This window comes from Protomyctophum parallelum (genome assembly GCF_964188405.1).
Source record: "Protomyctophum parallelum genome assembly, chromosome: 15".
Taxonomy (NCBI): Eukaryota; Metazoa; Chordata; class Actinopteri; order Myctophiformes; family Myctophidae; genus Protomyctophum; species Protomyctophum parallelum.
Window position 1 is genome coordinate 25,840,951 of NC_139710.1, and position 14,773 is coordinate 25,855,723.

General features: G+C 43.2%; 1 protein-coding gene across 2 annotated transcripts in view; it reads right to left on the bottom strand.

The window, feature by feature from the left end:
- Positions 1-14,773, bottom strand: part of skic3 (SKI3 subunit of superkiller complex) — a 38,733-nt gene that overhangs the window by 3,269 nt on the left and 20,691 nt on the right. For both annotated transcript variants that reach the window (XM_083783697.1, XM_083783696.1), the window contains exons 29-39: positions 14,342-14,466; positions 12,898-13,021; positions 12,030-12,254; positions 10,051-10,123; positions 9,166-9,219; positions 8,757-8,868; positions 8,125-8,253; positions 5,192-5,316; positions 4,330-4,494; positions 2,995-3,147; positions 1,031-1,164 (exon numbers count right to left, since the gene is read on the bottom strand). In XM_083783697.1, the coding sequence (XP_083639823.1) occupies positions 1,031-1,164; positions 2,995-3,147; positions 4,330-4,494; positions 5,192-5,316; positions 8,125-8,253; positions 8,757-8,868; positions 9,166-9,219; positions 10,051-10,123; positions 12,030-12,254; positions 12,898-13,021; positions 14,342-14,466 (1,419 nt within the window). The remainder of the gene's footprint in view (positions 1-1,030; positions 1,165-2,994; positions 3,148-4,329; positions 4,495-5,191; positions 5,317-8,124; positions 8,254-8,756; positions 8,869-9,165; positions 9,220-10,050; positions 10,124-12,029; positions 12,255-12,897; positions 13,022-14,341; positions 14,467-14,773) is intronic.

Here is a 14,773-nt window from a genome sequence, read left to right on the forward strand (position 1 = left end):
TTAAATCTTTTCTGGCTGTCATGTTGGATACGGCCCAAAATCAAGCTCATCGGTCATTACCCAAATTCAGTGATTGAGATTGATCAATCAAAATCAAACATTCACCCAAGCCATGTAATAAAGTTGTGAAATCCACTCAGTTGTCAAGCTCACTTCTAGAGTTACAAGCCATGTAATAAAGTTGTGAAATCCACTCAGTTGTCAAGCTCACTTCTAGAGTTACAAAAGTCACTTAACAATGTAATCTCTCTCTTTCTCACGCGCACACGGCCGGACACACGAACGCGCGCACGCAATTTACAATTTAGCAGACGCTCTTAATCCAGAGCGATTTACATTAGGCAAGAACAAAAAAGCATGGGAATACATCACATATATAAAAAGCATTAATCATGAAACATGCGTAAGCTAAGAACGTAACCAGAACATATCTACATAATGACTGCTATACATGAAGTGCTATGACCATATACAATGTAATTATTGTGCTGTCTACATGACATGCTATAAGTCTGTTTCAAATGCTATCTAAGTCTAAAAAGTGCTATCTAAGGGGGTAGGGTAAGTGCTACGGGCCATGATGGAGTCTGAAAAGGTGGGTTTTCAGGCTACGGCGGAAGATTGGGAGTGATGCTGCAGTTCTGATTACAACGGGAAGTGCATTCCAGTTTTGGGGCCAGAAGGGAGAAGAGTTTGGGACGTGTGGAGTGCACACACGCTATTTGAGCTTTTTATGTTGGTTTTCTATTGGTAATTTTATGAAGCATTGAGTGATGTGGTTCATAGATATTTTCTGAATATTCCATTATTGTTCCATGTTGCTGAAAGTACGTCTGCTTAAAAAAAAGCTTGTGTACTGTGAAGCCATTTAGTATTTGTTTTTGTTAGTTCTGCATTTGTTTTAAAATATTGGGAATTGGGTCGCCTGGTTTTTCCATCTTAAAAAATGGGTCCGCTGGAAAATAAACCGTTTTGGAACCACCACGTCCTCTAGTAGTGGGCTCTCGGGGGCCCCTGGAGTGCTGCTTACCTGGAGGCCGTCTTGGTGACGAACTGCAGCAGAGCCTGCAAGAGGGCCACCACAGGGGAGGAGGACTCCAGCTTCAGCGCCTCAGTCGTGGCCTCGAGAACCAAGTCCTTCCAGTCGTTACCGGGAAGACCAGCCTGACGGGTCGGAAAGGAAAAACACATGGATAGGATTTGCTGTTCTCGTTTTTGTGTGTATACTGTACGGTAGCACACCAAGCACTTTCAAATAACCCAGCGATTTGTATACATTGTATGCCCATTGCATATAGGCACCGGCGAGGGGGTCTGAATGTCCCCGCTTGATTGGGGAATTGGGATGATTGGTCTATTAATTTGTTTATATATTTATTTCTCCCCGACCGTCGCTGCATGCTTACCTCTCACCGCAATGACCATTCTGGCTACCGGTATATATATATAGCCTACCCTACGTGCAGTGACTGCAGTTGCTATCTAGTCTGGAATATTGCCCCTTTAATAAATAAACCAGGTTTCATGGCAATCTGCCCGTAAGATTGAGAGATAGTGTGTGTGCAAGACAAGTGGACATTTTTGCACTAGGATAAAAGCCATGGGTCACCAAAATAACATTTAAAAAAGATGAAATTGAGATTGACTAACTGCCAGACTGGGCGATACCCATTATTACGCCTCATTTTTATTTTTTGCATTCTTCAATGTTGAATAACCCTATAATGTTGCTACAATACCAGCTGTATTGTATGCGTCTATGAAAATCAAGCACCAGCTCAGTGGCCTTGTGGTTAGAGTGTCCGCCCTGAGACTGGGAGGTCGGGGTTCGATCCCCGGCCGGGTCATACCAAAGAAAATGGGACCCAGTGCCTCCCTGCTTGACACTCAGCATCAAGGGTTGGATTGGGGGTAAGTCCCTGCGACATACTAGCGTCATGTCCAGGGGGTGTACTTGTACATCAAGCTGCCTCACACTAAAGAAACAGGAGATAGGCTCCTGCCCTATGGGCCTCATGGCTCGATAAGGCTACTTACTTTTATGAAAATCAACACCCTTGTCATGGATTTCTGCTTCTGCAGGCCGACGATGTGGAACACAATCCCACTATACCTTCGACAGGCAGCCTCTATTATGTAAAGCACAGCCCAAGACCTATTTCTACACTCTTGCTTTTAGTTGAGCTTTTGAAATCCTTGTTATTAATTTCCTCACTGTATTGCCATATTCACTACCATTATTGTTTTTATTTATTGGCAATATTTAATCCACACAGCGTGGAGCGGGCAGCTGTAGGCTACTTTGGGACTGTTCGTGCAAAGTTGCAAACTCTTAATAAAGTGCTATTCAATCAAACAATCATCGCCGACGGGAGGCGATTATTGGTAGCCTACTTTGCCACGGTCCATGGGCAGGATCGAGTCATGTACTCATACTCAACTCTTCACTGTTTGACGGCTAATAAATCAAACTATTTATATTAATCCAACCATCGCGGTTTACATGTTATCATGGAGGAAGAGGATCACATCCACCGTGGGTGGATCTTGATGTCACCAAGATGTGTTCGTTCTAGGAAACACAGAATGGGGGGGGGGGGGGGGGGGGCGGGACTTCCACACAACAGCTCTAAGGTATATTAATTGACATAGTAAAATGTGGAAAATGAGTGGAATGCCCCTTTAACCCATTCTTGGCGGAAACCCCTTTTGGTGTTAGCATTATGCTATGCTTTAGCTATTGAAAAATAGCAGATCTACAAGCTCATAGCGCGCCACCGAGTGGCGCGCTACGAGCTTGTAGGTCTTGCTATTTTAGAAATATCGAAGAACGACTGACGTAGAAACACAGCTTTTTCGGAAAACTCTCAGGATGTATAGAAGACATTCTTTTAGAATCTGATCTCAGGTCAGAATTATGGGTTAAGTAAAACACTGGAGTATACCTTTTTTCCCACCAGTGCATGTTTGACGCTATGAGACAAAACAACCCACCATGCAGGGCCTCAGGGCCAGCAGAGCCAGTCTGAGCAGGCTGGACATCTGGCCGGCGTGCGCGCCCAGCTGCGAGGCCAGCTGCAGGCTCCGCCTGTACGCCATCACGGCCTGGAGCAGAAGGCCCTGGTCACGGTACACCTCCGCCAGCCACTGCACGGGGGAGGGAGAGAGAGAGAGAGAGCAGAGGACAGAAATCACAGAATGGACCAGTTAACCAAAAGGACGACGACAGGGTTATGGGACAAGAGGATCTATTTACAGTAAGCGTCATACTCACGAGTCACGACAGTAATGCTGGAGAAGAAAAAATCACATTGAGTGGGTGCGGTGCTCCCCCCCCCCCCCCCCACTCTCTCTCTCTCATTAGCAGGCAACAGTGCAGCACTCACTATCTCTCTCTCTCTCTCTCTGTTTCTGGCACACCAGCGCCACTTTTTGCCCCTACTGGTACTCATAGTAACATAGTCACATACATAGGTTAAAGCGCAAATAACATGCATTTTAAAACTGCTTTTAATATTTAATAATCATATGGTCTATGTCCCTCAAAGTAATTTCTAATGGTTTGAGCCTCAATCACCACTCTGATATAACCAGGCCTTGGCATTTCTTTCTGGACTTTGAAAGCAGTTTTAGCTGCAGTACCACAATGTCCTGAGGTGGTGGGGGTGCTGATATGCAGATTATTTAATATTTGAGTCATTATAATACTGATGCTAGATAAAACCAGGCTTGTTTCCATTCCATGCCAGCTTGGAAAATCAACAATGGTGGACATTGTAAACAAAGTGGAAATGCAAATTTGGAACTGAAGACTGAAGAAGAGGGGGAATTATACAAAGTAGGGTGACATTGATGACATCACGATGAGGCCAAAATCAGTCGAGCTGTTCCTGAGAGCAATTTCCATTAAAACACTCGTATGACATGAAGGCCTGATTGTTCAAAATTGGTTATTTGTGGGGATAGAAAACACACATGGGAGCCCCACAAACACAAAAGAAATTGAAAAAGTTGAATTTTATGTTATAGGTCCTTTAACACATACGTAGGTTAACATGGACACTGCAGTTCCTCGGAGTGGTTGTGCACCACTCAAAAAGGAGAGGAAAGGAGCGCATCCGTTTGGCCCAGAGTAAATATCTCCACAGAGGTGCTCTTTACGCTCAACTCCCTTCATCGGGGGTTCCGGGTGCCACCCCTATTCTTCTACAAGATTGCCGTGGTCTCATCTGTTTTGCCAGTAACGCTGAAGCTATAGATAATTTCCGATGATTCTATCGACGACCAAAACTAAATCAAGGTCTAAATTCTAAATCTAAATGGACTTACATGCCAGGCTCCTATGTGGGTGGGGTTGGCCATGACAGTGCTGCTCAGCTGCTCCAGCACGGCCTCCGGCAGTGCCGTTCCACCTTCAACCAAGAGGAGGCGCTGACACTGCACCTGTCTGAGCAGCAACATGACTCCCGGGTGTTCTGGAGACACACTCAGCACCTGGGACGAGGAATAAAGGGGGGAGGATGGGATGTGAGACTATAGAGCCAAAGATGGTAGATTTGTAAAGATACACCATCCCAGTTGTGGCCACTGGAGGCGGTATGGAAAAACACAAGGCAGACAAAATGGTCTCCTAAGTGGGCACCGTCTGACGGCAGATCTTGCAAATGTCCCACGCTAGGTGCTAGATCTCACAAGAGTGTGTTGCTGGAAGAGAAACGTCGAAAACTAAAGTTGGTTTTCTACTGATGTGAAAAAACTATTTGAGTGTCAAAATGTTCTGAACATTGTGTGGCTTTGTGGCGACCGGGTCCAATGTTTGGTTCTAAAGACTCGTGCAGAAGCTGTATTCACATTGACTCTCCCGTTGGAATGAATGGACTACCCATCTAATTCCGGTCTCCTACTACATTGTTTTTTGCTAGAGCCCAATTCCTTTATTCCAACACACTCATGCCCTCCACTCGTGTCTCAGTCCCACCTCCGAGCGAGGAGGTGATGATTAGATACTTAGTGTACTGTACTGTATACTGTACGCAGGTTGGACTGAAAGCTACATTCCAACACTCAAATGTCTTCCAGCCCACTCCTCTGTCCTGGAAGCTGTATTTCTCTCTTATGTTGTTGTTGTCGGGCAGAAACTGCTTGTTGGAGTAGGCCTGTGTGTGTGTGTGTGTGTGTGTCCGTGCGTCACCTGTGAGCAGAGGGCCTCAGCTTGGTCGAGCTGTCCTCCCAGAGTGAGACCGGTCACTGCTTGCTGCAGTACCCAGCCTTCCAGAGCCTGTGCTAGGGGGCGCTCCATCTCTTCCACGCCACGCACTGGACCACAGGAAGACAGGACATATTTAATTTTTAGAGAGACGCAGTCAACAACAGTCACATTACCATGTGTAAATTGCATACATCTGTACACAATCCATTAACTTGACACGGGAGGTTTTGAGGCCTACCCTACGTCGAACACAGATCACTATACTGTACTCTTCATGGCTCTTTTCGACTACAAGAACACTGCAAACTGTGCCTTATAACCTATATCACAGGTTCTGAATGTGTTTCCATACACTACAGCTGGGTTTCACAATGAGGTTCTCAGAACCCAAATCAGGCCCTGCTCAGGGAGGTGGTACTAAGCCCGAGTCTTGGGAACAGTTCTGGCAGCCAGCAGTCTGCACCGCTCATTTCACACTGGTGTGATTATTTTTCCTTTTCTTTGTGCTTTTTTTTTTTCTAGTTTTTCTTCCCAATTTAGTCGTTATGCCAATGAATTCCCACACACACACACACACAACGATGACACACATTACAATTTAGGCATTTAGCAGACGCTCTTAAGCCAGAGCGACTTACATTAAGCGGTAACAAAAAGCATGGCATACATCACATATATAAAAGTAGTTATCATGAAACATGCGTAAGCTAAGAACGTAACAGTGGAGTATCTATGTAAACTATACATACTATACTATATTATATATTATACATGTGTACTATAAAGTGCTATGACTACATAAAATGCAATTCTAGTGCTGTCTACGTAACATGTTTAACCCATTTTGACCTGAGATCAGATTCTAAAAATGTCTTCTACATCCTGACAGTTTTCTGAAAAATACTTTTCAAAAATAGCAGACCTATAAGCTCGTAGCGCGCCACTCGGTGGCCCGCTATGAGCTTGTAGATCTGCTATTTTTCAATAGCTAAAGCATAGCGTTATGTCTAATGTCTACATAAAGTGCTATATTTAAAATACTATCTAAGTCTACATAAAGTGCTATCTAAGGGCTAGTGCTACGGGCCATGGTGGAGTCTGAAGAGGTGGGTTTTCAGACCACGGCGGAAGATTGGGAGTGAGGCTGCAGTTCTGATTGTGATGGGAAGTGCATTCCATAGTTTTGGAGGCAGAAGGGAGAAGAGCTTGGGACGTGCAGAGCGTTGTCCCGGCGTTTTTAGTGAAGGTACTTCCAGCTTCCCTGCGTTGGCTGATCTGAGGCCCCTTTTCCACCGGTTGGTTCCCAATGGTTCTTAGTCCATGAGCCAGAGCTCCAAAATTGAAACATTAATTATGAATTGAGTGGGCAAAACCATACCTATATTAGATTGTTATCACCATTAAACTTCACCAATTGAGTACTTACACGAAGACAATGATTTATTGTATTACAAATTTTACATTTTTAAATAGGCAAATGAGGCATTATGTAGGAAAAATATGCAATACTCAAAAATATGAAAAAGCTACTACTGTGGAAGGGTTATCATGTATTAATTTACTTGTATTGATCCTATAAACAATTTAATATAGGGTATAGTTTGCCCACCAATTATGGAGCTCTGGCTCATGGACTAAAAACCAAAAAGAACTGAACCGGTTCCCATTGGGAACCAACCGGTGGAAAAGGGGTCTGGGTGCGCGGGAGGGTTTGTAGGGTACGATCGTACTTGTAAGATATGGGGGAGCCAGCCATGCCTTTGGTTGCTTTGAATGCCAGCATCAGAGTTTCGTATGTTGTCACTGCTGTCGTATTCTACTGACTCCCCTGCCAGTGAGGAGTCCCAACCGGGAGAACATAGGGCCTTCGTCTTACTCCTCCCGCCCAACGCTCCCTGTTGACAGGTGTCGCCTCAGCCCATAGGAATACGTGCAGTGGCAACTGACAAATATTACCCTCCCCGCCCGGCTCCCCCGACTACGGGCCAATTGTGTATGTACTGTATAGAAGCTTGACAAAGCCGGACGCATCACGGTGGATTAACCCATTTAGGCCCGACGTAAAAAATAAATTAAAAAAAAAAGTCTGAAAGAATATATATTCAAAGATTTTCACGATTTTTCAAAAATAGCAGATCTGCTATTTTTCAATAGCTAAATTATAACATAATGTTTAAAACACCAAAAGGGGTTCCCGCCCAAAATGGGTAAAAGAAAAAACACACTAAATCTCTGCAGTGTTGGCAAGGCACTTTATCAGTTTTTCCCCGCCTGAACGCCCTTATTTTTTTGTTATTTATGACATACATCCCACTTCAGTTATGTTATGACTTTGAGGAAGATACAGTCACCCCTGCAAAATAATAAGATACAGTCACCCCTGCAAAATAATAAGATACAGTCACCCCTGCAAAATAATAAGATACAGTCACCCCTGCAAAATAATAATGTGCAGACCGGTGTATTTTATTTTGGGGTATAGTCTCTCCTGAAGAGCCCAAGTATTATTCTATTCAATTTTAAACATTACGTTATACTATTGAAAAATAGCAGATCTACAAGCTCTTGAAAATGTGGGCGCAAATTTGGAATATATATCCTTTCAGACTAGCGGAAGTTTTTAACTCAAATGTTTGCTTCTGGCAAGGTCCCTGGAACAACATATTTTCAGATGGGGGGGTCGGCAGCCAATTACATATATTTTTGGGGGTCCTTGACATGAAAATGTTTGAGAACGAATGAGGAAACATGAGGTTTTTCAGAAAACTGTCAAAACGGGTTAAACTGGCTGAAGCGTGCTGGACTTCTCTTTGCTCTAGTACACAAGAGCCATTCGTTTTACACCATAAAGTGGGCCATAGTGCCACAGTAGTCAGTCAATTCGTTGCTGACAACACACGCTTGACACTACCCACCTTTCTCAGACACCACTGCCATCAAGGCCTGCTCCAGTCCTTTCCGGCGAGGGCCGGAGCCAGAGAGGAAGCCGCACGTGTTCTCAGTGTGACAGGCGGCCATTAACCCCGCCCATGCCGCAGGGTCGTCTGACATGGAGACAGAAGAGGACTGAATAAAAACCAACGGAATCAACAGCCCGTTTTGGAAAAGCTTTGACGTAAAACAAACCATTGAGTTGGCCCCGTACTTGTTGCGCTCCCGTTTTCACTCAAATTATCTCTGCCGAAATAGCAGATCTACAAGCTCACAAATGTGAAATGTCTTGCCCAGAGTAGGGATGCTACTGTACGACTCAAGTGGTTAATCATGACAAAGATGAGGTTAAACAAGCTCCTTTGCGTAGCAATGCGGCAAGTCTTTATTTTGTTTCATTTTTTTTATATGTCAGCGACACGATACCATCCTGAACCTAGAACCTAGCATCTAGAACAGTGGTTCCCAAACTTTTTTGTGCTAGAAGTTATAAATTGATGTACACTGTGTGTTTGTGGCTATACCAGTCCAGGACACAGCAGCACAGCTGCATGGTCTTCAGTGCATTAAATAAACGTGTGTGTGTGTGTGTGTGTGTGTGTGAGTGTGGCTATACCAGGACACAGCAGCACAGCTCTCTGCATGGTCTTCAGTGCATTCCTGTGCCTGTCTTCTCCAGAGTGTCTCCCATTGGCCAGCTGGTTTACTCCACTGTACAACAGCGCCCTCTGCGGGTAAGCAAATGACATGCCAGGTACATTTCTTGCCCAACATTGTTATGACAGGACAGTGAGCAAGAGGTAGACAACAGTTTATCAATCCAGATAAATACGTATGCAGATGTAAAATAAATATTAAGCAAAATATTTTGTCAATATATTTGTCAAAATATACACTTTTTTCCTATTTCAGGATTCAGAGAGTGAAATAAAAGATAAAAAATAATCAAAAATAATCTGCTTGTATTCTTTCCACTTATGGAAAGAACACAAGCAGATTATTGTAATACTAAGAGAGATGCTGACCTTTCCTAGGGTCATACTGGACAGACAGGCCACATGGCCAGCCATCGCTCCTCCCTGGAAGGAACACAGAGGAGGTAGAGAGCGTTCACATCCAGGGGATCAAAGCAAAAATACAATCTCGCCACTGAATGTGTTTGTATGACCCAAAACCCTGATGTGCGATTTGTGAAACGGTATGAAATTACATGAAAAATGAAATGAGTGTGAACTGTGAACACACAAAGGATGACACTTTTTAAAGGGTTAGTTGTTATTATTGTTATTATTATTATTCTTTAGCCATAGGAAATACTTGACATTAATATAGTGGTTGAAAAGGTATTCATTGATTGCCTGGTTGTCTGGTCTTGGTGAATATTAAGTAGTTCCAGTAATTTGGTGGGGGCCCCTGGGCACTGGGGGGCCACTGAATCCACAAAACTAGCATAATTTGTATTGTTGACCTATTTCTGCCATATAGTGCAACCTTTGTTCAACTTTGACCCCTCTGTGACATGGAACCATTTTTTTTCCTGCTGCTGCTGGCGTAGATACTGGACACAAAAACAGTGTGCAGAATTACAGTACATTTCAAGTACAACTCAATACAATAACTGTTAACTGTGAGTGGACGACACCATAAAGCGTTACACTTGTTTACAATAGGGCCCTTTTAGAGACGTACGAATATACAGTACACGACTATATACAGTCAAAACAGGAAAACACCACAGAGGAGATGAAAAGGGAAAAGAAACATATACAGTGAGGGGGAAAAGCCGTGCCCTTTAAGGAATGATAGACAAGGCTGCTGTCCACGAGGATGTAGTGGTATGTACGTGAATGATGTTGAATATCGTGTGTGCGTGCGTGGGCGTGTGTGTGTGTGCTTGCGTGCGTGTTTACACTGGCTTTCCTGGGGCAGTACTTTGGGACCAGCCTGGACAGGAAGGCCCATAGAGATGGATTGCCCGGGTTGCTGTACAAGTAGCCGAGAAAAGAAATATGAATAATAATTATGACACTGTGTTTATGCAGACTTCATACATCGATTGGAATTGAAATACATCCTGTAGTTACAGTACATTCCCGAAGGCTTTCAAGAGGCTTTACAATCCAGCAGACAGAAAGTATAGAGCTGTGGTTCCCAAACAACCTTTTAGTTTAAGACCCAAAAGAGAAATGAAGACAGTTTTTTTTAAAACCTATGTTTCTATGTCAGTCGTTCTCAAACATTTTCATGTTAAGGACCACCACAAATATATGTAATTGGCCGCCGACCCCCCATCTGAAAATATCTTGTTCCAGGAACCCCCCCAGAAGCAAAGATTTGAGTTGAAAACGTTCGCTCTGAAAGAATATATTCAAAGATTTGGGCCACATTTTCACGATTTAAAAAAAATAGCAGATCTACAAGCTCATGAGCTTGTAGATCTGCTATTTTTCAATAGCTAAAGTATAACATAATGCTTAAAACGATAACGGGGGTTCCTGCCCTGAATGGGTTAACCAGATCATTAACGACTTTGAAATCCCCATTAAAAACCAATTTCTACAGAATGGCCATTTTAACTCTTGTTCATTATTGCTGTGTTGTTCTATTGTAAACTTTGTAAACTCAACTTAATGCATTATTGTTATTGCAATGCATTGTTGTTGTTTGGTTGCCGTTTGTGATTGTTCAAGCACTTTTTGAAACATTGTTTCATAAAAGTGCTTTACAAATAAAGTTTTATTATAATGTGAGTTTGTAGCAAGGTTATAATAGTTTTGGTTTTTTCATTATAGTTTAGTTTTAGTTAGTTTTGACATATTTTTTTCGAATTCAGTTAGTTTTAGTTAGTTTTTAGAGCGGGTTTGCTAGTTTTAGTTTAGTTTTTATTTTGTGAAAATGCTTAGTTTTAGTTTAGTTTTAGTTTAGTTTTAGTTTAGTTTTAGTTTTTGCTGCCTTACGGTGCTGAAAAGTGCCGTAAAAACGGCTCGGGAAATAAGGAAAAGTACCGAATTAATTTAAAAGGTTTATATTCTAGATGTCCGTAAGGCATATAAATATTGTTAAAAAAACGATAACGAATGCCATTTTGTCTATCATTTCAGTTAGTTTTAGTTAGTTTTGTGAACACACAATACAGTTTTAGTTTAGTTATCGTTTTTTAATTTATTTTAGTTTCAGTTTAGTTTCAGTTAACTAAAATGTTTTTTTAATTCTAGTTTTCGTTTTTTCGTTAGTTATAGTTAACTATAATAACCTTGGTTTGTAGATCGGTAAGAGAGTAATGACACTCCCGTTGACTCTCATTTTAACAGTGGAATGCGGCAGTGCTCATTCTATCTCAATGGAATAGTTCCAGCCATAGGAGCAATGTTTGGAACTATCGCCCATAGGCAGCCGCTTTGCGGCGAGATCAAAGCGTGTCACCACTCTCTTACTAGATCACTCTGACTACTTCTTAAACATTGTTTTTCTAATTTATGGAATTTCTTCGATTTTTCTTTTATTTCTTCATGAAATTACTGTAAAAAACTATTGATTTTGCCCACCGTTTAAGGCAGGGGTTCTCAACGTTTTTGTCTCGTGACCCCCGCCCCCCTCCCCACCCCCAATACATATTGACATTAACCAATAGAGGAAATACATCTTAAATAAATACTGAAACCAGATATAATCATTAAGGAAATTTCCTTTTCTTTTTTTGATTTTTGAAAATAATCTGGGGACCCTCCAAAATAATTTGGCGACCCCCCTGAGGGGTCGCGACCCCCAGGTTGAGAACGCCTGGTTTAAGGAACCAGCAATACCAGTGGTACCAGTGGTACTCTAGTCTAAACCAGTGGTACTCTAGTCTAAACTATCAGTCCAATCCAAATCAACTGAACAAGTGCACCTGTGTACGGCTCTGGCTGCCTCTCTCTGCACGGCGCCGTAGTTCCCCTGCAGGGCCAGCAGGGCGCAGGTGAGCAGACACCGCTGAGACACTGCGTCCCCGGTGGCCGTTCCCAGTTTCAGCAGCTCCGTCAGAGCAGCGGTGGCCAGCGTAGTGTCGTGGTGGACCAGGCCCAGGGCGCACAGGCACAGCAGAGACTCTGGGATGGGCTCCTTTAACACGGAGCTGTATAAGCACAGCAATACAGGAATGTAAAACCCATGAGAAGCATCTGAAACACACACACACACACACACACACACACAGATGCGACACACCAAAGGTCCGAAGCGCGGGGACATGCGCTGCGCTGCGAAAATGCGATGGTCAGACATGCGCTGCTCCCGTGCTTTGCGGCTATGGTTAGGTCAAGGATTGAGGTTTCGGATCAATAGTATGTCGGAACTAAAGCCTGTACCACCGACCCAACCACCCCCCCCCCACACACACACACACACACACTATAGTACAAAATGTATTGCTAGTTGCAAAGTAATTGCAGTGAATGCAATCACTGCAAAATCTGGAACTGGAGGTTATCGGAACCAACATTGAGGAACTGGAGTCAGTTGGGTCAATTTGGAACCCTGTATAGCATCACCCTGGGCAAGACCTATACGCTGAAAAGACTATCAGCGGAAGTTGCGGGATTTTAGCGGAAGTATTGCCCCAAGGAAATGACGTTGATGCTCTACAAATCAGGGGGGGGGTGAACTGCCGACCTTCACGCCATGGTACCTCTCTCTACGCACTCGGCTATTGGTCCCCGGCCTAAAACAGGAGAAGTCATCCATTTTGACAGAGACTAATATGAAGCCAGTATACTGACCATTTGAAGAGCAGGGTCTTCGCGGCGTCCAGGTTGCCCTGCCGGTGTTGCAGCAGCGCCAGCGCCGTCAAGATGTACGCCTTCTCCTTCTCATTGGACGCCACCACCAGGGCACGCTCATACGCTATACGGGAACGCACACGGACCCGTGTGCGTTAACTTGCGAAGTTCTTTCGTGAGTTCACTTGATCATACTGCGGTGTCATTGCCGTCACACAAAGGCATCGGAAGTATAGCAGATGCGCAATCTCAAAACGTGGCGAGAAGCGGCACGTTTTGAGCTTTTGAGTAACAGTTTTGGACATATGAGGTTTTCATCTGATATGCCTTTACTGTTGTCAATATAAAGATAATTATGTCTTAACAGTCTTTCTTATTGAAGGTGGTGTTTATCCCATTTAGGCCTGACCTCGAAATTAAAAAAGATCTTCTAAATTCTGACAGTTTTCTGACATGTTTCTGTATTAGTAGTGCTCAATTTAAAAATAAATAGCAGACCTACAAGGTCGTCGAGTGGCGCGCTATGAGCTTGTAGATCTGCTATTTTTCAATAGCTAAATTATAACATAATGTCTAAAACACCAAAAGGGGTTCCTGCCCAAAATGGGTTATACAGAAGAAAAGGAGAAAAATATATATATTCAATGTTGTTCACACATTACAATTGTAACACATACATGCACAAGGGCTGTAAAATACGGCTGAAATAATTATGATCATCATCATATTACTTGACATTTTCCTAATAGACCAAGCCTTCTAAACGAAACAAATGAAACATTCGACATCCACAGCCTTCCATGTTTGTCCAATATGAAAAATAAATTGAAAATGATAAAATTGTTATGTGATATCCGTGCTACGATATCACATTGCCAGATATGCTGGCAATGTGAACAAAACATTTGATGCTGTAATAGTTAACGAGACTATAAAAAGGACAGACAGACAAAGGCTGTTCTTTACCGAATGCCACTTAGGCATCATGCCGTAAAAAAAAAAAAAGGAAAACGTGTTACTCATCAACAGGCAGGGGAAGTTGTCAGACACACATTTTTAGCATGTTTTATGTGCACTGTTCTGGCCTCAGTGCTTTGGCCTCAGTGTTTTAGCACCCTCTATGGGCAGGCCAATGGATTTTGTTTCTTGTTTTCTGCACAGAGTTCTTCCTGTTAATTACTCCAGGTGCTGCCTATTGAGTGTTAGCAATCAATGCATAATCTGCTGCAGTGCTGCTGTGCAGGGAGTTTAGTCTCAGTCACTCAGTGTGAATTCAGCTCAGTATGAGAAAGCCAGCTTCATTCGACGGTCAGGCTTTTTGTTTGTGCTTTAAAGAGTCAAAGATTGTAAGTACATGTAGAACTTTTCCGAATACATTGTTAATGTTATGTTTCATTGAAAGAGTGGCGTATTTGGAGTTCTGTAGTATCAGCGTTTTTCTCACCGTCGGTGCTCTGTGGGATGAGCCCTGCCCTGCAGAGGGCCAGAGCCAGGCCGGTCAGATCACTGAGGTCCTGCAGCGGCGTGGAGGAGTACACGCGCACCGCGTCCTCCCACTGACCCGAGGCGCTACGGAGGAGACCATGGTCAAATGGACAGCATCAACATTTAGGCCCGACGTCGTAATAAATAAATAAAAAGTCTTCTGAAAGAATATATATTCAAAGATTTGTGCCGCATTTTTATCGATTTTTCAAAAATAGTAGGGCTGACCTCGGAACGGGTCTCAGTCGACTGACCACCTCTCAGTCGATGTTCACCAAAAAAACAACAACATTATTGTATGGGGGTGCTCAGTCGACTATCAGTCGACTAACAGCAAATGTATTCATATTAATTTCGACTATACAAATCCTTAGTCGGGGACAGCTCAAAA